Source organism: Haplochromis burtoni, unplaced genomic scaffold, assembly GCF_018398535.1.
Source record: "Haplochromis burtoni strain Fernald_Lab_line unplaced genomic scaffold, NCSU_Asbu1 Contig_15, whole genome shotgun sequence".
NCBI lineage: Eukaryota > Metazoa > Chordata > Actinopteri > Cichliformes > Cichlidae > Haplochromis > Haplochromis burtoni.
The window spans coordinates 2,802,999-2,827,104 of record NW_024582376.1 but is presented as its reverse complement, the minus strand read 5'-3'; the positions used below and the strand labels follow the sequence as shown (position 1 = coordinate 2,827,104).

Genomic DNA, 24,106 nt, shown 5'->3' with positions numbered 1-24,106 from the left:
GTGTGTGTGTGTGTGTGTGTGTGTGTGTGTGTGTGTGTGTGTGTGTGTGTGTGTGTGTGCCCTGCTGCTATCCAATTTTACTTTCCATGCAGTGTGCATCTAACACCTCTGGCACAAACACAGGGAAACGCATAAAAAAAGAACCACATGCTGTTCTGCAGGGGTTGAGAGTCAGCCAAAAGATTGTGGGATACTAAGGTTGCTAGAGATCAGGATTTGATCTTCTCTGTCATGCATGCTCATATAAGACCTTAAGTTATGAATTAACAGAAGAACTTCACATCTGCTATGAAGTAAACGCATGAAGAGAACAAATGAATGTGTCAGAAAAAGACATTTTTATTTGTTTTTCCCAAATCGTGGGCCTGCGCCATCAAGGTTATTCCAGCTTGCTTTCCTAAAAAAAATATCGGACTATTTCACATTTAGGATGGCAACCTTATTCTACTTTTAACTGCTATGGTTAAATAATACAAATGCTTTGGGAACTTACTTTCTCAGATGCTCATGCTCCTTTAGGAACAGCTCTGTTCTTCTGTTGTTGACCCCAGAACCGCTCTTGTATGTCCTAAAAAGGCAGGCAGATACACTCGTGAATAATACTTTTTTCTTTTTTTTTAAATGAATGGTAATTTTCAACATTTAGGCAATGTCAGATTTACTTGTGTGTCAAAATCAAGTTTTCAAAGTGTAGATAAGAAATAAATCTAAAATGACAGCCCAAGTTAACAGGCGACAGCCTTGATCCCAATTCTTGTCTCTGTAACTTTGCATACATCAGAATCAGAAGTCAATCAAAAAGGAGCAATCTGTAAGGCTGCCAATGTAATTTTCACAAGCAGATTGCTACAGGGTACCAAAGGCTGGCTAACTTTCAAAGTGAGGTGACAATCTGCGTTTTATCCTGCAGATCTCACTCTTCTTTGCAAGGACCACTAAAACACACAGCATATACAAGGAATATAAAAATGTAAAGGCCTTGTTCCTTAAACTGCACATTAGCAATGTGATAACAGCGTTAAAGGTGTTAATCGCTTTACTGGTATGGTAGCGCTTTACTAATTCACACAAACTGCTAATATTTGTAGCATATATGGCTATTGCATACAGTGATTATGTAATGATTAATTAATCAGAAAAGCCAGACAGAGAAGGTAAGCATTTTAAACTTTTTTTTTTTTAACGACTTGATTGTCTTTCATGGCTCTTTTTGTGTTTCTAACCCATTCTTTTTTTTTAACACTGCATCAAATAACTAATTTCCTTTTTGTATTTTCACACCAAGGATGCCACCCTTCGCAATAATAATAATTCTTCAGACTAAATATTGCGTTTCCATAAAACTATAAGCCATGATTGGCCAACTGCCCAAGTAGGTCTGAGTCTGAGAAACTGCAGGGACATTTAAAAATAATGATTCCTTAAATGTGTCATTTTTGTCAGATCTTTTGAATTAAAGCTGCTGCAGTGAACAAAGCAAAATTCAAAGAACTGTTTTCCTAGAGAGAAAAAAAAAAGGAGAAAAAGAGATTTTTTTTATGGTTAATGAAGAAACAGAAAAAGAACCGTGCTCTCCTCTACTGAGCAGTCAGAAGTGATGAATGGGCGTTGCACCACTCACAAAGTAAACACAGCAAACCCATTCTTTTCTGTTTGATGAATCTCTAGCTATCAGCAGCCCTGAACTGCTGACTCCCATGCCTTCTTCGTTTCTGGTCATTTAACACTGCCCCACCCTCTCGTCGAGCAGGGGAGGAGGAAGGCTATGAGCACATATAGTACACCCCAGAGTGACTGCCTTGAGCCCAATCTGACCACCCTAGCAACTGGGCTGATGCTTCTGTGGGACCAGAATTCTTTGTACTGACAGACCGATTCATCACTCCGGCGAGGCTTTTTAAAAGGGCACCAATGTAAATCATAGAAAACTGTCATTTTTGTTGCTGACATTTAAAAATCAAAGCAGGAGAAGAAGGGTTGTTACATCTCAGCTCAGCTCTGCAGCATGCTATTACTATGAATGTGGTGTGTGTGTGTGTGTGTGTGCTTCAGTAGTCTGTAAGCACAATGCAAGTTATTGATATGGTGTTTGATATATGCCTCACTGTTTCATTTGAGTGCTTGTATCAATTAGATAGTTTGGACTCCTTCTTGTTACCACATGGAAAACATATTCTGAAACGTGTGCTGGTCCATTTACTTCACAGCCAAGAGCTCTACTGCCCTCTGCCTGACAAAAGAGAAAATGCTTAGCTGCACCAGATATTCCATCACTGTATTAATGTCATGATATTTTACACATTTCTGTACTGACCCGAAAATTGTATTTTATAAAAGCATCTTGTAACTACGTTAGTGTTCAGATAGGCCAAGGCTTAAACTGTGCTGCCAAGAAGACAATGTAAAAACACAAAGTCCAGAATTCTGTGATCAGGAAATTGTTTTTGCTGTTTTCGACAACAGAATTTTGTCATATATTTTCAAGTCACATCTTATTGCTTTCTGTCTATTATTTGCCAGTATTGATACTTAGGATCATTCAGATAAGGGGTGGTCTCTTTAATTAAAAGTAATTTTCCGGTTGCTAGGCAATAAGTTGCCACATCATGCTAGAAAACTGTATGAAAATGCATCTTTTGCACTTAAAAGATCAGACAAAGGTGCTTTTAAAGTGGTGAAAAAGCAGAACAAACATTAAAGTGGAAAAAAAACCAAAATAAAAACAATTGGCCAAAAAAAAAAAAAAAAAAAAAAAAAAAAGCTCCACCGATATCCTATGTAATGAAGTGGCTCCTAAAATAAAGAGATACATTTGCGTCCTTAAAAAAATATTACTTTCAGTGATTTCAAATGTAATGAAAATCCTGATTAATACTTTATTAAGTAAAGATTCACACTATATTTGATAACCTCTCCCGTCCTCTGTTAAAACAGAGAGAATAAAATCATGCATTTGACTGCTCCTTTACTGCTGCTGCTGGTGGTTAAGGCATCATTTTCTAGCAGTGTCTGATTCACCAGAATATCTGTCATTTCATCGGTATTTTACCTTCTTCTTGTGCTGGACTCAAGACACACTCGAGGCTCCAATGACTTGATACAACATCTCGTGACACAAATTGGTATTACACAAAAGTCTGCTTAGTATCCTGTACCCTATCCTTAGTTTCATAATTTAAATGAAAAACTGCACCAAATGCTGTTTAATCTGTTGTTTTTTCACACTCAGGTCATTCTGGAAAAATGTAAACTATTTTAATTTATAGTAAGCTCCTTAAGAGCTTTATAAATTACTTAATGAATACTACATTTGTATATTTATACATAGTTAAGTATTCCTATTGAACATCTATGCCTGCCTGCAAGACGCCTCTGCATGAGAACTCTTCTCTTTGTACTCTAGATGGACAGGGAAGGATCAATAAGAATCCTGCAGTGCTCACTGTTTGCCATCATCAGTGCCTTCACAGATCAATAAGCCACTGCAAAAAGAAGACTCATGGTCTAGGAAGACCTTCGTTTCAATAAATTCCCTCAAACTGTGCAAATCTGAAGAGAGGATGCACTTCCTCAATGCAAGGCCAAAGTGAGCACGAATCTTCTATTTGTTCAAGAACATGGCAAATGGAAGTGAAGTTTCAATTATTCCTCTCAGGAATAAGGTCTACGACATAAGAGCAGTGCTTGACCTTTTTTATTGCTCAGCACCCTTTCAGATCAAAACACAAGAAAGCATGCGTGTGTAGGATCTTATCATTTACTATAATATAATAAACAACAACAACAATGACATTAATAAAAATAATAATTAATTAATTAATTAAAACATTCCCACACTGCTATAAAAGCTAAATGAAATTAGAAGGTGCTGTGGCTGAGTACTCACTCAATGTCTTTCCTGACAGACCCTAGAAGGTCTTCCCTTTCCCGGATGGCCAAAAAGTTGCCTTTGGTTTTGTGGAATTCATGTGTGTAGTCCTTCGAGGAAAATAAAGGTTTTTTTTTTTTTTAGGTTTTTTTTTTTAAAAAGGAATACAGGAAAGACAGAAGGCAAATGTGTAACACAAAACTGAACATTAAGGCTACGTTCACACTGCAGGTCTTAATGCTCAATTCCAATTTTTTGATCAAATCCGATTTTTTTTGTCTGCTTGTTCACACTACAAATAAAATGTGACAGCAAACGCGCTCTAGTGTGAACCCTCAAAGCGGCCGCATGCGCAAAAGAAGACGTCACACACAACGCGCTCTGTTTAGACCCAGACCAAACAGTATTGTTTGACTGATGGCCCTTAATATAAAGACTTGTTTCGGACTTTACGTTTCCCAATTTTGCTTTAAGTTATAAAGTTATTTTGTTATTTACATATGGCCTAATAATTATCCTTATTGCTGTTTTAGAGGAGCGGTGCTTCAAAGGATAGTTGCAGATTTCTGTCAGAATCTGCAGATTATACAGTACAAATAAAATGTTCACGTTTCTCCAACGTTGTCTTCCCAACAGTTTCACTAACATCTACACTGGATGGCCAGGAAGCGTTCACGATGTCTTCTCGGGCGCTTCTCCGGCGCTGATAATTGGCGTCTGTCTTGTGTCAGTGACGTAAAAGACGGATTTAATGCGACATGACCATTCAAACAGCAGTCGCTTTCTAAAACATCAGATATGTATCGGATTCAGTACCACATACGAAAGTGACCCAGATCAGATTTGAAAATATCGGATTTGTGCCGTTCACACTGTCATACCATGATCGGATATGGGTCGCATAGGGTCAAAAAAGTCAGATTTGATGCGCTTTCGCCTGCAGCGTGAACGTAGCCTAAGACTCAATATGTGCTTTAGAAAGTAGTTCTTGGGCTCTTCATTGAGTTCAGTAACTATAACTGAGAAGAAGTCGCTATGAAAGAAAATGATTCCAATTAAATAAAAATGTTTAAAAAAACTATAGAAAACAGATGAGCGACAGGAAAAAAGGAACAAGACAGCAAACCTGTAGGATGTCCCTGTGCCTCTGGAGCGTGTGCATGAGAGCAGCGTTGAGAGCAGCTGCGCCCGGAGAGTTGGTGTACTCCGCCATCTTGTCATTCACTGCAGTCAGCTGAGAGAGAAGGAAACAGAGTGGACGGATGGATAGACACGAAGGACGAGGCATATATCCATTTCTGTTCTTATTATATTCTTTTTGCCATCTTTTTCCACTGACCTGAGACAATTTACTTACTTTGGCTAGCAACTGTTCAATCTCCACTGACATGGTGTCAAACATCCTGTCCTGGGTAGAGTTGTTTAGCAGAGGTGTGGTGTCTGACCTGAAAGGAAAAATAAGATGGAAGAATATTAAGAATTTTTATTTAAAGCAGCTTATTTGTAATTGGTTTTTAACTCACATTAAAAAAGAATCTTGTACCGTTTTCTTGTGTTTAATGGACAAGAAATGTGCTTCATTTCATAGCAGAAATTACACATTCATCAAATAAAGAATTTAAAGCTGTTAGTAAAAAATAAATAACTGTAATCAAACAGAAGTAAGTAATCAAGTTTTTTTTTCTTGATTGGTAATGTTTCAAAAGCCTACTTGGTCTCAAAATCCTTAAGGTCTGCAATAAAGAAACATGTAGTTTTTGTGTTAGAATATTCCATTCAAGCTACTTTAGGGGTGGCTGTAGATTAGGAGAGCAGGTCATCCACTGATCTGAAGGTTGGTGGTTCAATCCCTGGCTGCTCCAGAATGTATGCAAAATATCCTTGAGCAAGATACTAAACAAAATTTGCTCTCCATTGCATCCATCAGAGTATAGGTGTGTGATTAGTAGACAGAAAGTAATTAGGCATAGGGAAAAGTGCTTGGTGTGTGGGTGAATGAGGCATGCTGTATAAAGCGCTTTGAGTGCTTTTGGAGACTTAACCTTTTTTTTTTTAATGATTAACAAATATGCATTTTAACAATTACAATTCAGGCTAGATATGAAAACTGAATGATGAATATAATTAAAAATAATAACATTTTGACTAGTAACCCATTTTCAACTCCAATAAAATAAAATAAAAAACATTAAGTTTAAGCTTTGGAACCAATCTTTGCTTATATCTTTATATCTTTTTACTATATCGTTGTTTTTAAGAATAATATAAAATATGTGATTAAATATGACAACAATAAAATACAATAAATACATCTTTACATTTGGTAAAGATTTATTGCTAGAAGAATATTAATTGTTTCAGCTTTTTAGTAGTTATTAACTCTGCAGTTGAGTGAGAAGCCTTAATCTTACGTGTCTCCTCGACGTCCATCTCTGGAGCTGCTGTAGCTGGTGCATAATTTACTGAAAGAGACCAACTTCAGATCAAGTTCGTTCTCCAACTGTCTGGCCTGCTTTCGCAGATCTGTAACAGAAGCACACAACCCAATAAAATACTTAAAAATAACTAAAACACCATCAATTAAGTATTGCCCCAGAGTAGATGATTGATTGATAGATAGAGAGATAGATGGTCCAGTCTTTTTTTTTTTTTTTTTTTGCCTGTCCCGTTTGGCTCTTTTGCCATCAGAATTGTTGTCTAAAGGCAAAGAAAGATGCCCAACGGATTTACTTTACCAAATTGACCATCCCAGCCTTGCCGTAATGGTCCATTTGATTCACCTTTTATTGTTTATTTTATTTTCACTTACTGAATACGGGACAGACTTGACTGGGGGAAAGAAGGGGAGAAAGAAAGAGGGAAAGAGAAACAGCTGAGAAGAGGGACGGGGGAGAAGGGCAAAAGACAAAAACCAACAGAATGGGCAGAGAAAAAAAATGCATATATCAATCACCTGGGTCACCTGCTGAGAAAGAAAAAAGAAAACAAGCAGAAGAGAACAAGAGTAATAGAATAAACAACATCACAATGATATATGGGAATATGACAGTAAATACTAAATATTAAACATTATTGTGCAGCACATAAGATCAACAGAACACAGTGTGCTTTGAGGTAGGAGCCAAAAAGGGTGTAGTTTGTGGGTGTGATCACCCGTGTGTACACCTGTGAGCATGGACGCGCTTGTTTTTTGTTTTTTTAAAAGGTTCCTTCATGTAATAATCTGCTAGAGGGTGTGGGGGGGCCACAGCCCCGTCCTCCAGGGCATGAAGCAGGTATGGAGGAGATCAAAACTCCAGACATCCAGAGGCCCCCAGAACACAAGAGACCAAGGAAGACCAACAGAGGGGCAGCCGCGCCACTGTCCCAGAAAGAGCTGAGGAGAGTCCCAGATGAGGGCTCACTCAGCAGCCGCGGAGCAGAAGCCAGGGGGAGTTGCAGTGATGCGCCCGTGAGCTCCGCCGGCAGCCAGCCGTGCCTGAGTGACCGAGCCCCAGGCCGAGAGGCCGGGGACACCCCACCTCCGAAGTGGCCCGAGCGAGCCCCAGGCTCCAGGCCCCGATAAGCGGCCGCCAAGGAGTGAGCCGGTGTGTACCTGGACGCCCATCCCCGGACACAAAGAACCACCAACGCACCGATGTCTGAGGGAGTCCGCCACTGGCAGGGGAAGTGGTGGTGTAATGCTATTTTCTTAATTAGCAACTCAACATGAAGACAACTTGACTCTACTGCTCAGCTGTGATGTCTATTTTGTCTGTTGCTGACTGTGCAGAGAGTGTATAGTAGAGTATGAGAGCTATGTAGAACAAAATTTCACCATGACAAGATTTTCAAAACTGAAAATCTTTTTGTGCATCTTCTATTAAAAATATTTTATATCAGATATCCAAAAAATGTAACACTGAAACCTATACAGAGGGATAATTTATGTTAAACACTAGGGCTGGGCCCTATCATACCGTTCACGGTAATACCGGTATAATGTTGGGCAATGATAAGAAAATGAAATATCGCGATAGAATATGGGTAAAGCGTGCATGCGCAGTGCCTTTGTTTTCATACGCACCTGGCAGAAAAAGCATGGCGGCGACAGAGAATGAGAAGGGCGAAAGTGGATCGTTGAATGAAACGATGAACCAGAATTGGTTTGTAAAAATGCTGTTCAGTGGTGTGGAACTGGTTTAGCTTTCGTCCGTCAGATACACAACAAAGCACTATTTTTGGTAGAGCATGCTAGCGGGCCGTCGTTATTACCGTGTTTTTTGGAAAATACGGCACACTTAAAATCAATCCTTTGATTTTTCTGAAAATCGACAGTGCGCCTTATGTATGAATTCTGGTTGTGTTTACTGACCTCGAAACGATTTTATGTGGTACACGGCGCTCGAAAATCTGTCAAATGTTTTAGTACGACTTTGCTAAGCTACGAACCCGCACCGCTTGATGGATTGTCGGAGCATTACGGCTATCGTAGGCAGGAGCCTCGCGGAGTGATACGTACTGTGCTTCAACATAATATTACCGTATTGTGTGTGTATAACCTCTTTTTAAGTTTTGTGGATATTATACATGGTTATGCTGAGGATATGTCGGCCAGTTTCCACTGGAAATGCCTTTTGGTTAAACTGTCAGCAAGGAATTTGCATTTGCACTGTTAATTTTTATATAACTTTAATGCACATAAAAAACAGCTGCTTGTTTAAGTGAAAATACATTGATGGGTTTTTTTTTGCACTAATAAAGTTGTGGAGTTGTAAAGTATTTTGTCTCGCGTCAGTTATATCGTTATTGCAAATTTCAAAATATATATCGTGATAAATATTTTTGGCCATATTGCCCTGCACTATTAAACACTTTCTAGCCAATTTGTTTAATACACACATCCAAATACTCATTAAAGCAAATATCATAATAAGAAGAATCAGAATCGTGTTTATTGGCCAAGTATATGTGCAAACACGGTTCCGGTAGATGGTGACACTCTCAGACAATCAATTAGATAAGATAAGATAAGATAAGATAAGATAAGATAAGATAAGATAAGATAAGATAAGATAAGATAAGACTTCATTGATCCCACAACGGTGAAATTTTTGCTTCAATTCAATGCATTTAGGCATAGTCAAGTCAAGACATAGTCAAGACAACCTGTTGAAGTTCAAATTGTCAAGGAAGGTTATTTGTGTGACTTGAATGTGGCATGGTTGTTGATGGCAGATAGGGTGGTCTGAGTATTTCACAAACTCAGACTCAGGATTTTTCCACATGACCATTTCTAGGGGTTACAAAAAAATGGTCCAAAAACATAAAATATCAACATAAAATATCAAATGAGCAACAATTCCCTGGCAGACAATGCCTTGTTGAAGACAGAGGAGAATGGGCAGACTGCTTCAAGTTAACAGGAAGGCAACAAGAACTACTTAAATAGAAAACAAAAACAATTGTAACAACCAAAGTATGGAGAAGAACATCACTGAATGCACTATACATCAAACCTTAAAGCAGATAACCTACCTACAGCACACTGGGTGTCATTTCTGACAGCTAAGGACAAAACAGGGTAGTAAGATTACAGTTCACGGGTTCACCAAAGATGGACAGTAGAGGATTGGAAAAACGTTGCCTGATACATGTGTCTTAATTTCTGCTGCAACATTAAAATAGCAGGATCCTAAAAAAAAACAGGAAAACATGGCTCCATTTGGCCTTGAATCAATAGCTCAAGCTCATAGTGGTGTTAAAATGGTCTGCTGGCTATTACCAGGTCCCTTATCTCCAAATGAGCATCAATTAAATGCAGCAGCCTACCAGAGTCTTGTTGCTGACCATATCCATCCCTTTATATCCACAGTTTTGATGGCTGTTTCCAGCAGGATAACACACCATTCCACAAACCTCAAATCACCTTAAACTGGTTTCCTGAACATGATAATGACTTTACTGTGCTCAAATGGCTACCACTGGCTTCAGATCTCAATAGAGCATTTTTGGGATGTAGTGGTACAGGAGATTCACAAATTGGCGCCAACTGTGTGATGTTTTCATGCGAATATAGACCAAAGTCTCTGACCAAAGTCGGGTCCAACATGGTACTACGAAAGTGAAATGTCCCATGAGCAATTTAGTTGTTTTAGTTGTGACTTGTTCATGGAGTACCCCGCCTCTAATCCAGTGACAACTGATACAGTTGTATCAGTTGTCACCGGATTGGGGGGGCAATTTTAAAAAAATATGCCATTTTTTTTCTGCATTAAACATCAACAAAAAAAACTCCTGTGCTACCGAAAGCTAAAGCAACAAGACCGTTATAGCAACAAAGCTCATTGTTTTAACACTACATTAACCAAGGGGGGAAAAATATGAAAACGCTATCTGCTCACTGCCGACAATTAACGAAGCAGCTGACACACTCGATGTGCCAGGCTGATAAGCTGTTTAGATCAACGACACGGCTTAAACCGCCGAAGGAACAGAGTTAAATGAACTTAGACGGCGTCTAGTTCGCTAGCTTGTTGGGAGCTAACTTGTTATTGTAGTGGCATGTATGTTTTTAAACCATGTTTCTTACAGCCAGAGGTGGAGTGACAGGGGCAAATTGATTGCTGATATTATGAAAACGGTAAAAAAAAAAAAAAAAAAGTGCTGTTATAATACTACTTGCTGTAAACAGGCTCGAGTGTTGCCTTACCTTCCCAGTACGTGCTGCTTCCTATTCCTGCCATCTTTGTTGTTCTGCGACGTCACCAAAATCCGGGTACTGTCACGTGTCAGCAGAAAACGTACAGGACGTACCGCACGACCGCGTCAGCCAATCAGCTACAACACAGCGTCACCTAGAGACCAGTAGCAGCCTGGGCAGAGTAAGGCTGTGTCCCAATTCAGGGTCTGCACGCTTGAAGTACGCATTTCAAGTGCGGTACGTCACCGCCACGCGACGACGGCTGTCCCAATTCGAAGTGTACTTCAAATGCATACTCCAAATGCGCCGTCGATTTCCCCAAATATCAAGCGTGGTCCGGTACACGCTTCGTGGTCCCATATATCCAACAATTCATAGCGCGGCGATGGGTGTGGATAATTTTGCCGCAAAATACGGCAGAAGGGAGCGGCCGAAGAGGGTTTTTTTTTTTCCAAACTTTATTGAACTTATAAAGCGAACAGTCAGTCATTCCAGTTCAGTTTGTACAGTAGACATACAAGGCAAATAAGAGTAACAATATACAGTACAATGAAATAAGAAGGATAAATAAATAAAGGATAAAAAAAGGGGGGAATGTGACAGACTTCATAACAACTTTGTACTTGAAAGTTGTGACAGCTCATACCTTAAACATTTCTGAATGAACTCCAATCAATGATAAACCTTTTTTATTGGAAGTTAATTTAAGAGAGTTTAAGTAATATTCAATTTCAATCAAAAACAAATTAAATGATGGGGTTGAGTTTTGAAATTTACAACCAGCAAGCCCTGATCACATGATCTCAGGGACCTGCTGGCGATGTATGGATATTAAAGATCTCTGATATATGTCGGTGCCTGTTCATCCAGAGCCCTTAATGTTAAAGTCATATTCTTAAAGTGGACTCTGAATTTAATGGGGAGCCAGTGCAGCTGGATCAACAGGTGTGTGACATGAGAGTACTTGGAAGACAAGGTCAGAAGCCTTGCAGCAGCATTCTGAACACCCTGCAGACGTTCCCAGGAGGCATTACATAAACAAGTGAACAAAGAATTACAATAGTCCAAACGAGATGAAGGAAATGCGTGTATGACAATTTCGAGTTCTGAGCATGACACAATGGATTCAGCTTTGCAATGTTTTTTAAAATATAATAACAGGAGCAAACCAGAGATTTAACATGAGCGTCCAAAGTCAGAGCTGAGTCAAAGTTTACTCCAAGATCCCTAGTAGAGGATTTGGCAAAATGTAGCAAGAGGACCTACATTTTCCATAACCTTGGGCACAAATTTATCGGAAGCACAAAGAAGGACTTTGGTTTTCTCCTCATTAAGTTGAAGAAAGTTATCAGCCATCCAACCTCTAATGGAGTCTATGCGCCTATGCAAAGTAGTTTGGAAACATCTTGGGGCTTAAAGGAGATATGCAACTGAATATCATCTGTATAGTAGTGATAAGAAATTCTTCTTAAGAGTGCTCAGAAGGTGCTGAAGAGAAAGCAATTACAACAACAAGAATAAAGGTCCCAAACAGGACCCTTTTGGCACACCTGGCTGTAGCTCAGGCAGGTAGAGCAGGTCATCTACTGATCGGAAGGTTGGTGGCTCGATTCATGGCTTTCCGCTAGTCTACATGCCAAATATCCTTGGGCAAGATATAAACCTTTTACATTACATTGGTGCATTCATGAATGCACTAACAGCTTGGGAAAAGTGCTTGTGTGAATGGGTGAGATTGAGTGAATGAATTAGTTGTATAAAGCACTTTGAGTGCTCAGAGAAGAAAAGCATAACCAAGTGAATCATGCACAAAACAGAGATTTGAATGGAAAACTGTTCTTGAAGTACACAGATAGAGAGAGGGTTGTGCAGGAAGTGCGATTTTTATTGTGGTGGAAGCAAAACAGCGAAAGTAAGAGGGAATTCATGATGGTATTTATTAAATGTGAAGTGTAGTTTTGATCTTCTTTTGCTGCTTGTTCAGTCAGTTTTGGTTGAAGAGTGACAAAACCTGCAGCTTCAGAATCTGTGAGATGTTGGCTTTCAGCCACAGCGGCATGTTGGGCGAGAAAGCTGACAACTCACAGATTTTGATGTGTTGGGGCTGCACTTTGTGTTTACATGTTTGTGTGGAATCTGTTTGCCTGCTCTCATTTGCTGTTTTAGCTGTTTGGTGGTTGTTGAAATAGCTTTAACCTGAGATTCTGGCGATTCTTACAAAATACATATTTATTCAAAAATCGATTCAGGATTTAATGAATCAATATCGCATTATTTAAGCTATAATTGATTTGAACTGGAAAATCTTTTTTTTTTAACCCACTCCTATGAAATATTCACACCAGGCCATCTGACAACAACAGCAATGCCACATTTATTCATCATTCTTCCTCGGTTTGGTTTCAGCAGGCTGTCTTGAGGATGTTTGCATGTCTAAGTGCTTTGAGTTGCTGCAAAAGGATGATTAGATTTGTGGATTACTGCAATGAATAGTGGAACAGATGTACCTAATAAAGTGGTTGCTAATTACATATAGCATGACTTTGCTGGTCTATACATCATGCTTTGTTCTCAGATTGCCTGATTGTATAAAGTTTTCAAAAAAAATCTACTCTACATTAGGCCTGTGTAACCAAGGTAACATCTGACCCCACTTCCGGAAATCCCTTTATTGTGGCGGGAATGAACTCTGCATAAGTTTTGGATCAATCCGCTGCATCTCCCATGCTCTCATCACTGCTGCTGCTTCTGTGGTTGGTGTGCTTGTCAGATATTGGATTGGAGGAGCACAGCTAAAAACTTTTAAATATTACTCTTTCTGGGTCACAAAATAAACTTTTAAGTTATTTTCAAGCAGAGGCAGAGCCAGACATTTTATACACCCGGGGCTTAGCCCTAAAAGGTAGTATGCATGTGGGATGGTGGGGTGTTAGAAATGACTGAAAGATTTATTTGGCTGTGTTTTGAGTTTTGTTCAAAAAAGAATGACTTCATATAGGAAAACAAATCACATATGCAGTACACCTTAAACTAGTTTGTTAATCAAGCAGCAAGGCAGAACAAAATCAAGACACGAGGACTAAACCGCAACTCAACCAGATCCAGAACTGATCGGGAATTAAAACAGGACTACAACAGTTCAAAATCAGGACTACTTTAGGACGTAACCAAAACAGAACCAGAATCAAAACTCTGAAAATCATCATAGACCTGCACTACACTTATTTTTTAATTCTACCAAAGAACACTATTTCGATTGAGAAGTTTATATAATTATTTAGCCTTGTTGTGCAAACAAGCCTGCATAAATTAATATAGAATTTGAAAAATAACAAACCTAAAAAGAAACACTAGGTACGAGATACACGTTCTGTTGAGTTTTGGCAAACAACCATGTGACTAACATGTCTGTCTCACCTGCTCTTGTTCCATCTCTGTTCTGTCCTCATTCTCTCTCTCCCTCTCCCTCTCTGTCCCTCTCTCTCTCTCTGCTCCTCTCTCTCTTCCTCCCTCTCTCTCCCTCTTTGTGCTGACAATCAAGCCAAACACCAACATCATCAAATATGCAGTTGAAACCAGATATTTACAAACTCTTCAGATAAAAACACAAATACTTTTTTAATTGTAACATCAAATCAGACTAAATGTTTATTTTTTTAGATGGATAAATATAAAAAACATATTTGTTAACTTTAAGAGTAAAGAGAGAAACGATCTGTATTCCTTAATTGCAAATGGCACCAAATTGTATCCAAAATTGAGCCACACTTATGCAGGTTCACAGTTCTTTTCCTGGTGTTTTGGTTGACATCTCTTGATTTTCCCATTTCAAAGAAACAGGCTCTGTGTTTTGCCTTATTCGCATCCACAGGTGTGCCACCAATTTACTCACATGGACTCTACTAACCTATCAGAAGCTTCTTCAGCTCAGAATGGAATCGTCTGCAGTTTTCTTATTAATTAACAATAAACTTAGTGTACATGTGCTCCTAAATTTGATAAAAGTGATAAAAAAAAATAGCTCTCTCTCTTTATTCTGACATTTAACTAATTCAAAAGATATTTCAGTATTTATTTATCTAAAACAAAAACGTTTACTCTAAATTGATGTTTAACAGTAAAAAAAATCTTCTTGTTTTTTCCATAAAGTGTATGTAAATTTCTGGTTTCAACTGTGAATATACTGCTGTGTGTTGAAATTCCTCTTGTTTTGCATACAGATATACTGAACAACATACTATATAAAATAACAATAGAAATAAGGGGCTTCTTTCAAAGAAAAAACTCAGGTAAATGTTAAGTTCATCAGTAAATGGTAAATGGCCTGTATTTGTATAGTGCTTTTACTAGTCCCCCCTAGGCACCCCAAAGCGCTTTACACACCCAGTCATCCACCCATTCACACACACATTCACACACTGGTGGAGGCAAGCTACAGTTGTAGCCACAGCTGCCCTGGGGCAGACTGACAGTACAGTACATACCTGAAACCAATTTAGAGTGCTTTATTAAGCCGTGGAGGGTGACAACTGAAAATATCAAATAAACACACATGTAAGCTAAGACTTTCTAAAAACAAACGGCATTGTTGTTCGGCTTTTCACTTCGCAATTTGTTGTTTCACTCGAGGAGCAAGTAACATAATATGGGTCAAGTGATCAGTTTGATATCAATCTTTTGTGATACACAGTCATATTTACATTATTTGTACAGTACGAATGATTTGCTTTAGTAACTGGTAGAATTGGATGTCTTGAGACTGGTCTTGGTCTCGACGGACTTTGGTCTTGGTGTCTCAGATCGACATAGTGGTCGGGAGATTTGGAGTCAATAGTACACCTTAGACAGGTCGCCAGTCTGGCGAAGGGCTAACACAGAGACACAGACAACCATTCGCTCTCACATTCACACCTATGGGCAATTTAGATTAATCAATTAACCTATCCCCACTAACTGCATGTGTTTGGACTGTGGGAGGAAGCCAGAGTACCCAGGGAGGACCCACACAAACACGGGGAGAACATGCAAACTCCACACAGAAAGACCCCGGCCTGATGGTGGAATTGAACTCAGAACCTTCTTGCTGTGCAGCAACAGTGCTAACCACCGTGCTAACCAATACTGTCTGTAGCTTTTGTTTTATACAGTTGTCAGTCAGGCATCTAACTATGAAACAAATTATACTCCAAAAGGGGTTCTGAAAAAATTACCCAGGCTTAAGCCCAGTAACCCCCCGCCCATGCGTTCCATCGGTACAAGCTACCACCACGTGCAGGTATCTGGGAAATAAATTCCCTCATTCCTTTTTGGCTCAGTTTTCCTCGACAAGGGAATTTGACAAGTGAAAAATCCCCAGTTTCCTACTAATTTAGTGCAGCAGCAAAAAAAAAAAAAAAACTGCCTCATGATTAAGTTACTCTCATTTCTTTATCATACAAGTAAACACAAAAGCAACGTGTTGTGAGAAGTTTTATTTGATTGTGTTCTGTGAGTTTTTGTGCACATCACAAAGAGGATTTTAAATGTTTTGTTGCATGTAGTTTCATGGTTAACATTTTACAATTACCAACATTATTTACAGTTGATTCCAGTTCATATAAAATGTTCACACAAAACTGCCCGACTGTGGCACGCACTTAACTTCAAAGGTGCCACTCTCTCTCACACACACAGTTTAAGAAAAATAATGTACAAAAGTGTCTCCCTACACAGATGTCAAGAAATCTCTTCTCAAACTGAAAATCAGGGCAAATTCTTTAGAGAACACACCTGTATTGCTTCAAACTACTGCCATGTAAAGAAATCACAGCGTGAATTTCCAACCCAGGAGATACTTAACAGATCAAGGATCCAGCGCAGTGATTTGAAATGGTGCTGCTGGGGACTGGAGCATGTCCCAGCTGTCACTGTTCCTCACACAGTGACCAAAGGGTCTCTGATGGACTACCAACACAAAAAACTTCAAACTCATAATTATCTCAATCACTGCAATTTAAAATAAGTCAGGAAAGATATAAGATTATAAAACCTTTATATGGTGTGGTATGGGTGTTTTAGACAGTCATGAATGGTCAAACCTGGTTTTCATTCTGTGATCAAAATATTTAGTACAAAAAAGGCAAAAAAGCCAAATATATTCAGATAAAAACTCAAATCATAAAGATTACACATAGTGATCTGTGATCAAAAGGTGATGGTCACAAAAGTAGTAAATTTCCATATACAGAAATTATCTTGCAAACAAACTTATTGTTAAAACAAAAAGGAAATAAAAATACATTCTTTTTATGATTACAGATTTAAAGATTCATTGTTTTTTGTGGCCAAAAATTAAGTGTGATTCTTTCCAATTTGTGCAAGTCCCTCCAACCCACATCACCCCCCACCGTACATATATCAAGTCCACACTCCACTTTCTGGTAAACATTTCATTCAAGCCTTGTAACATTCTCCCTGATGGTTCCACTCATCTTTGGAAGGGAGGGGGCGGCAGAAGAAGGAGGCAAGAAAAAAAAAAGTTTCTCTTTCACTCCACCTGAGTATAAGATGGATCAAATTCCAGTATTATGGTATTATATTTCCAGTATGTTACTTTCAGCCACACATTACAGCCTGACTGAGACTGTAAACTTTATGGAAGCCAAGGCACAGAACTGGATTCAGTCTCCCAAAGGCTTGGACACAGAGAAATAACCTACTTTCTAATTCAAAGCCGTTATAAAAATAAATACATGGTGCTCACAGACATTAGTGAAGAGAAACAAGGAAAATAACGCACTTTTATCTGAAGTTATTTGGACATTTCGGCTTGATGTCTCAGCCGGGCAGGATGTGTGGTCGTCTTAGAGGATTCTTGGTTGGCTCGGATAACAACAACAACAAAAAACACAAAACAAAACAAAGAAGCAAGCTGCTGTAAGGGCTGGCTGACGACAAAGGTGGAGTGAACCACTTTCTCCACCCTCCTTTTGTTAATTTCTTCCTTGCTCCATATGTTGAACAAGTTGATCAGAGAAATCTGCAAGGAAAAAGAAAAAAGCAGCCCCTGCAGTCCAGACACTGACAGGATGGCAGGGAGAGGGTCCTCAGAATATACTGCTGTAACAGAAATAGTCTCCATCCCTTTCATACTGGCCATAAAAAGAGATGGAGGTCAAGTTCATGGTGGTCCTCGTGGGTCAGGTGTTTGATCTTTGGGAGACAGCGAGGAGGGGGCTGAGCTTCAAATAAAACACTGAGCAAACAAAAACTTTTGCTGTGTTCCTCAGATTTTGTTGGCATACAACGTCTCCTCGTCGCTTTCGCTTTCGTCCTGAAACTCGTGGGCAAGCAGGGACTTTTTGGAGCCCATAGAGGTGAGCCGGACCTCGTCGTCATAATCGTCTCTGTGTTGGCGCAAACGGTGGAAGCCATCTTTTTGGCGATTAGACTTAGCGGCACACACGCACCAGATGATGCACGCTGTCACCACCAGTGCTGTCATGGTGGCGGCTGTGGGGAGGAACAGAATATGCATGCATGACTTGGCATTATGTATACTTTGTTCTTAATTTAATAAAGTTACTCTTTCTCAAAAGAGCTGAGATCTACAGTAACTACCAGTGGATTTTACCACCATTAAGACTTAATTTGAAATACATAATCTACTGAAACACTGAAAATCTATCTTGTTCATGAACAAGGAGCATAATTCATGCGACGTCAGCTCTCAGCAGGTGACAAAAAGCTGCATTATAAGACATGCTTACCTGCACTGGCTACAACAAACTCTCTGGGAAGGCCAAAGATGTTGTTGTCCATGTCAAACTCTATGATGATGGAAGTAGCAGCTTCAAAGGAAGATACCACGACCTAAAAGATAGAAGAAATATTTAAAAGTTAGATAGCAGAAAGTTGTCAAACATAAGAATCACTTCTCTCCTGTAGTCATCAGAGGCTTCTTAAAAAAGTCGATGGTCATGTCAATCAAGGCTCTTCAAACAGATTTCCAGGATTTCACAAACAACTCAAAAGATATTTGAAGCATTTGGACCTCAAAGTTTCATTAGGGGTTTTTTTTGGTGCTTTTATTAAAGGACTTAAAACTTGCAACAAAAAGAAAACATCGAGCTGTTTTGTCAGAGAGCTAAAGTGTTTTTAAGCACTCTGCTGAAGCTCCTTGGAAGTTGGGCTTGTTAACTATCTAATCAGCAAGAGCTACTCGCAGGTGCGCCTGCTTTGTATAATCTGGTGCAGGTTGTGTCCGATGTCTGAAAAAGTGCTAAAAATCTCAATTTACTCACCCCAGAGGTAAATTACAAGAATCTCAGGACTTACTTTTTGCAACCTGCTTGATTGTTTTCAGCAGCAAAGAAGCGATTTCACGATCCAGTGTAAAGAAAAATGGGAAAGCTGTACTTATAGTTCAGGAATTAAGGATTAAAACCACATTTTCAGACCTTTTTTAGTGATGTTGACTGAAAATACACCAAGGAGTAAGTACCTTAATGGTTTCTTCCCCCCCCCAGTAACCGTATATTTTTGTTGCAATATATATGATAAACACACAAAAGAATCTGAAGGGGCACAACCAAAACTGACACCACTCTTCTTTGCAGAGGTATGAGATGCGTCCCTATGGTCTAAGGCAGAGTATTCGGTGTCCTAAGAAATATGGCGAGACGATTAAGGAGAGAAAATATTTGCTGGCTCCAGCTTACGATTTGCACCTTGTGTGGGAGCAAAAAGAAACGGACCACAAAAAACCCTTGGATGACAGATATATAAGGAATGCCGCCGCTCTTCCAGATCTTTTAGACCTGCCACGCAGCAACAGAGTTGTCACTACTGAAGAGGGAAACTCCAATGACGAGCTCATGATCCACGGTTTCACAGTGCGAGACTACCAGCAGATTTATCACTCGGTGGTGGATCCCTTGCTTTTTAAGCCATGCGGGAAGCTCGCAGCCTACAGTCTGGATCTTGGACACACCATCAAGGAAAATCTGTTTAGAGAGCTGGCCTACCCCATGCTTCAAATGGCAGAGCATCCAAAAGGAAAGGTGGAGGTGATGGAGAGATTTTGTCTACTACGTCCCACACCTTGCATAAATATAGACCATAAATGAGACCTGTAGTAGAGTATTCTTATTTATGTGTCTTTATGTTGCTTCATTTTGTTCATCTGCAACCCTTGCGTGGGATGATTGTAATAATCATATTTCTAATGTTTTTGACTAAAAGCTTCAAATGTTTTAAATGAAGCTCCTCATGATAAACCTCTGAACAACAAATAATTACCGTGTGTGCGTCTGTGTGTACAGCAGTAAACTATTATATTATTCTTCCTGCGAGCGAGTACATTCTGTTGAAGAGAGTACCTTCTGACGCTGGCGTTGGTAGCCTTCAGCAACTGCTTCAATATTGTGAGTGCCAGGAGCTAGCAGGGCATGGAAGTAGCCACCTTCCACAGTAAACAGTCTCACTCCTCCGTTCAGTATAACGATCGCCCCAACAACTGGTTTTCCACTCTTGTCTCTCACTATGCCTCGCACACCTTTATGGATCTGGAAGGAGCAGAAACAAAGAGAAATGTGTGGCTGTATGACAGTTCATTAAAATACAAACTATGTATTACAGCAGCCATAACTTGTAAAATAAATAAATGTCAATGTCGCTGCAGTTGCCTAATAAAATCATGCATCATACCTCTACCAACATGCTTAGCAGAGACTTCTTGTTCTCAGTCCAGAGTGTGGCCAGCTGCTCAGCGGGAGGAAACAGACAGCAGCCAGTGTACACTGTGATTTCTGGACAATGGCCAAAGTCCATATTGAAGTCCTGGAAAGGAGATGTGGACATAAGCTGATGCATTTCCTATGCTTTACTTCTCATTTTCACTTGATCAATAACTCCAAATGAACTTCAAGATTCTCAGAATTGTCAAGGAAGTTTTCAAAACAAACACTCTTGACTCCATTTCCAATTAAATATGAAGTAGTGCCTTTTGTTTTTAGATTGTATACAATGACATGATGGATGCCAACTTAATTACAGAAAATGACAGCACAGACACACACTTACCTTCATGCTTCCCAGATGACTTTGTCTCTCCGCTGCTCTCATAACTCCATCTGGGATGTTGCCTAATGAGTAAAGCAAAACTTGGCCATTAACCACTTATTTGCATGACCGACATGACAAGAATATGTAGCAGTCGTATGACTTACTCTGCCCATTATTTGAACATTCAGTGTTCCCAAGGTGCATTTTGGGGTGATTGCTGGCATAGACAGTTGCCAAATACTTCAAGGTGCCTTCATTGTCAACTGAAAAACAAAATAACTGATTCAATAATTAAACAGTGAAACCAGCGATTTTAAGGAAACAGTTTTCAAATGATTTATTTATCTGCCTGCAATGGTTCTGCCATCAGCTCTACAGACCATCAGTTACATGTTTACTATCACCAGGGGGCAGTGTCACAAACAACTGGTCTGTGGGCTGCTCTCACTTGTGCGCTTGCTGGTCCTGCCAGCGACAGAGAGGAGCAAAGTTATGAGATAACAAAGAGCTGAAGTGAAACAGAGTGATAAAACAATGAAAAGTGTCCACTGCAGCAACAATCTGTGCTTCACCTTCTGTATTTTTTTTAAACTTTGATATCTTAGTCTCCAAGGTGTCTTGACCACTTTCATTCTTCCAGCCTAGTTTTCAACCAGTCAGCATTCAACCTATACATAGGCCCACATACACTGCCGTGGTTGTTTTTTTGTGACTGATACTGAAAGGCACTGACCACCCCCGTGTTTGGAAAACAGTGCATCTTTTCTAAATCACCCATAAAACTAACAACACCTATGAGCGCTATTTGGATATTGGGTCACATGCTATTTTTCCCTGTTTAGTAAATCTTGCCCACAGATGAGCTACAGCAAGCGTTGTTGGGTTTCTGAAAAGGCCCAAAAGGGATGTTTGTCTCATTCACATGTCACTTTCTCCAAACTCAAACAATTTTATTTTAATGTTTCCTGAATCTCATATGTGTGAAAAAGTGGTGCCCAGTGTCACGTTGCCCTCATGCAGCATCAGCAAAGAGCTATCCTGGTGTTCTCAGATTTTTATACACAATATACTTTTTGTTTCTTGTCATAGTGGTATTACCAGTCTGGACAGGCTTGTCATAAGGATAAGTGGCAACAAGGGCGCCTCCATCAAGGGCTACAGACAGAGTGAAGCGGTGGCTTTGAATGAAGTTCATCATTGCTCTGGTCTCAGGTTGGGGATCCACCAAACGCTGTGATGCGTTGCCTGTTAAAGAGGACAGACAGACAATCTTTTTTTTTTCTTTTGTAAATGGAACATGTAAACGTCAACCATTTCTTTTTTACATTCAAAAGAAATCTTGACTTGAAGAGCTGATCTTTTAAATCTGTTTTTCATTTCAGCTTCACACATGCAGAAATCAAGACAACTGACCAAAGAAGTCTGTGTCCAGGTCCTTGCCACGAGCGTTGGTCAAGCCCTGGGTAGATTTGCACTGCTTCTCAACAGCCTGTTCTCGTCCGTCAGGGTTTACAGAAGGAACAATGAATATGCGAGTCTCGTTGATCAGCTGGAGAAGGATAAGGAACAATTACAGTCATATATACACAGGTACCAAATGTTCATTGAGAAATAAATCAAGCTTTGGCTCCCTTAAAGCCAAAACGAGCTGATAAAAATGCTGTTGTTATAATCATAAAGAGGTCTTAAGGCACACCTTGGTGATGGCTGGGTTTTTGCCATAGTTGATGCACAAGAAGGCAGCAAACTCCAGCAGCAGCTCTGTCCCCACTGGGGCATTACCATGGATCCCTGCTACAAAGCGAATATTAGGCTTGGACGGTTCAGATTCTCCTGGTTTGTTAGAGATTTCCAAAGCCCATATGGTCCTATACTCCACACTCTGGCCCAGGCTGGACATAGAAAAGAAAAAAGAAACAATATAGGTCACTGCAGTAAAATAAAGACTGGTTCAGACTCACAGTTTAGGGGAAAATAAAATCTTCTTACCTGTGTAAATATGTAATGTGGGGAAAGTTAAGCGTGAGGCCTCTCAAGAAAGCCGACATCTCTTTGGAGGGTCGGTAGCGGAAGTTGCTCTCGGTGGCTGTGTTTTTCACCAACTCATCTAAACCCTGGCCTACAGAGAGCTCCTTGATTAAGCTCTGAAACTCCTTCTCAGATGGGTTCTGTGTGGGTCGGGGGCCACTGGAAGAATGACGGTTACCCTCTGACCGCACAGATGTCAGTCTGAAGTCCACCACCTCCACTCGATCCTTTGAGACTGTGGCGTAGATCGTCACAGGCTTATAACTAGACAACATAACAGAATAACAGAAATAAAGGTCGCAATAAGACAAAAACATACTGAAACTAGATTTCGTGTGGCTACTATGTTTTCCTTCTGAATAAAGCTGTTACCCATGAGCAGAGGCAGTGATAGTGTAAGTCCCAGGGACCAGCAATCTCCAGTAATCTCCAGTCTGAGCTGTAGTAATCTTGTGGTTTATCTTCTCGACACTAATGGTGGCATTGGGAATTCTCCTACCATCCCACATATCTGAAACTGTGCCCTTCACCCCAGTGTGAACCTAAAGACGCAAATGCCCACAAAAACATGAGTGAATGCAAAACTACGCTGAAGGTTCAGGATAATGTTGAGATCTATGTTTACTACCTGGTGTATAAACTGAAGCAAGGATCGCCGGTTTTGATCCCAGTATTTTGGGAGGTCCTTGGCCAGAGGATATTTGACACAACTCAGCTCAATTGTCACCTCGAAACAGTTTGTGTTTATGTAGTTCCAGTCTTGCATGCCACCTGGAAAAAACATGCACTCCTTTTTAGAGTCATATCAAGAAACTGTGTGGGTAAATAATCTGACAATTTCATAACAGAACATAAAAAAATAATTTAAAAAAAAGTTATTGTGAAAAATATAAAAATTAGGGAATTCTTTTCTACATTAAAAATATACAATTTACACATTGATAGAATAAAAATCACATTTTCTTTTATTCCGGTGAAGAGCCCAAAACCTACTTTAGAACTACAAGTCACCATAGTGCCTTTAGGCTGCACTGTGTTGTCTCAGGAATACTTTTTTCCCCTGCCTTCTTGCCAGAAAACATAGTTTAACTACTACTGATGCAGTGCCAACACTCTCTCATGCAAATAGCTGACCACTCGGTTACTAAAGACATACTGAGGGCAAAGTAGAAAACTATCCCTCAGGTCTTACCAACAAAAAACTGAAATCTTCTCTGTAAAAACTGAAAGCTGAGTACCCCAGGCTAAGAAGGAGAAAGACCACCCAGCTTGGTATCAGCGCACATCTTAAGGGCGGCATACGTGACAGTATAGCAGCAGAAGTGCACATAACATGGGGTATATCTGTGAAGGCATCATTAATGCCTTTCTTTCTTTCCTTTCTTTCTTTGCCAGGAAGAATTCAAGTAGATCTTAATTAAGGCTAACCTCTTATACACTGAACAAAAATATAAACGCAACACCTTTGTTACTGCTCCCATTCC

The 24,106-nt window shown here is 39.7% G+C and overlaps 3 protein-coding genes across 4 annotated transcripts in view; 1 reads left to right on the top strand and 2 right to left on the bottom strand.

Moving 5' to 3' along the window:
* gosr1 (golgi SNAP receptor complex member 1) overlaps positions 1-10,723 on the bottom strand; it is a 27,831-nt gene extending 17,108 nt beyond the window's left edge. The window contains exons 1-7 of one of the 2 annotated variants that reach the window (XM_042218133.1): positions 10,560-10,723; positions 6,280-6,391; positions 5,226-5,313; positions 4,995-5,102; positions 3,887-3,978; positions 494-568; positions 34-414 (exon numbers count right to left, since the gene is read on the bottom strand). In XM_042218133.1, the coding sequence (XP_042074067.1) occupies positions 324-414; positions 494-568; positions 3,887-3,978; positions 4,995-5,102; positions 5,226-5,313; positions 6,280-6,391; positions 10,560-10,593 (600 nt within the window). In that variant the 5' untranslated portion in view covers positions 10,594-10,723 and the 3' untranslated portion in view covers positions 34-323. Of the gene's footprint in view, positions 1-33; positions 415-493; positions 569-3,886; positions 3,979-4,994; positions 5,103-5,225; positions 5,314-6,279; positions 6,392-10,559 lie in introns of those variants that run through there. The other variant, XM_042218132.1, reaches the window with a different exon arrangement.
* Positions 10,724-16,006: 5,283 nt separating this feature from the next.
* The window catches only part of cpda (carboxypeptidase D, a), a 21,491-nt gene continuing 13,391 nt past the window's right edge, over positions 16,007-24,106 (bottom strand). The window contains exons 10-21 of the mRNA XM_005915920.3: positions 23,251-23,393; positions 22,995-23,164; positions 22,584-22,886; positions 22,291-22,486; positions 22,008-22,143; positions 21,693-21,839; positions 20,759-20,857; positions 20,613-20,674; positions 20,238-20,369; positions 19,910-20,095; positions 18,299-18,401; positions 16,007-18,041 (exon numbers count right to left, since the gene is read on the bottom strand). Of these exons, the coding sequence (XP_005915982.1) occupies positions 17,815-18,041; positions 18,299-18,401; positions 19,910-20,095; positions 20,238-20,369; positions 20,613-20,674; positions 20,759-20,857; positions 21,693-21,839; positions 22,008-22,143; positions 22,291-22,486; positions 22,584-22,886; positions 22,995-23,164; positions 23,251-23,393 (1,904 nt within the window). The 3' untranslated portion in view covers positions 16,007-17,814. The remainder of the gene's footprint in view (positions 18,042-18,298; positions 18,402-19,909; positions 20,096-20,237; positions 20,370-20,612; positions 20,675-20,758; positions 20,858-21,692; positions 21,840-22,007; positions 22,144-22,290; positions 22,487-22,583; positions 22,887-22,994; positions 23,165-23,250; positions 23,394-24,106) is intronic.
* On the top strand, positions 18,395-19,974 carry LOC121814079 (uncharacterized protein C22orf31-like). Its single transcript, XM_042218131.1, has one exon. The coding sequence runs from the start codon at positions 19,157-19,159 to the stop codon at positions 19,655-19,657; it is 501 nt and encodes a 166-aa protein (XP_042074065.1). The 5' UTR covers positions 18,395-19,156; the 3' UTR covers positions 19,658-19,974.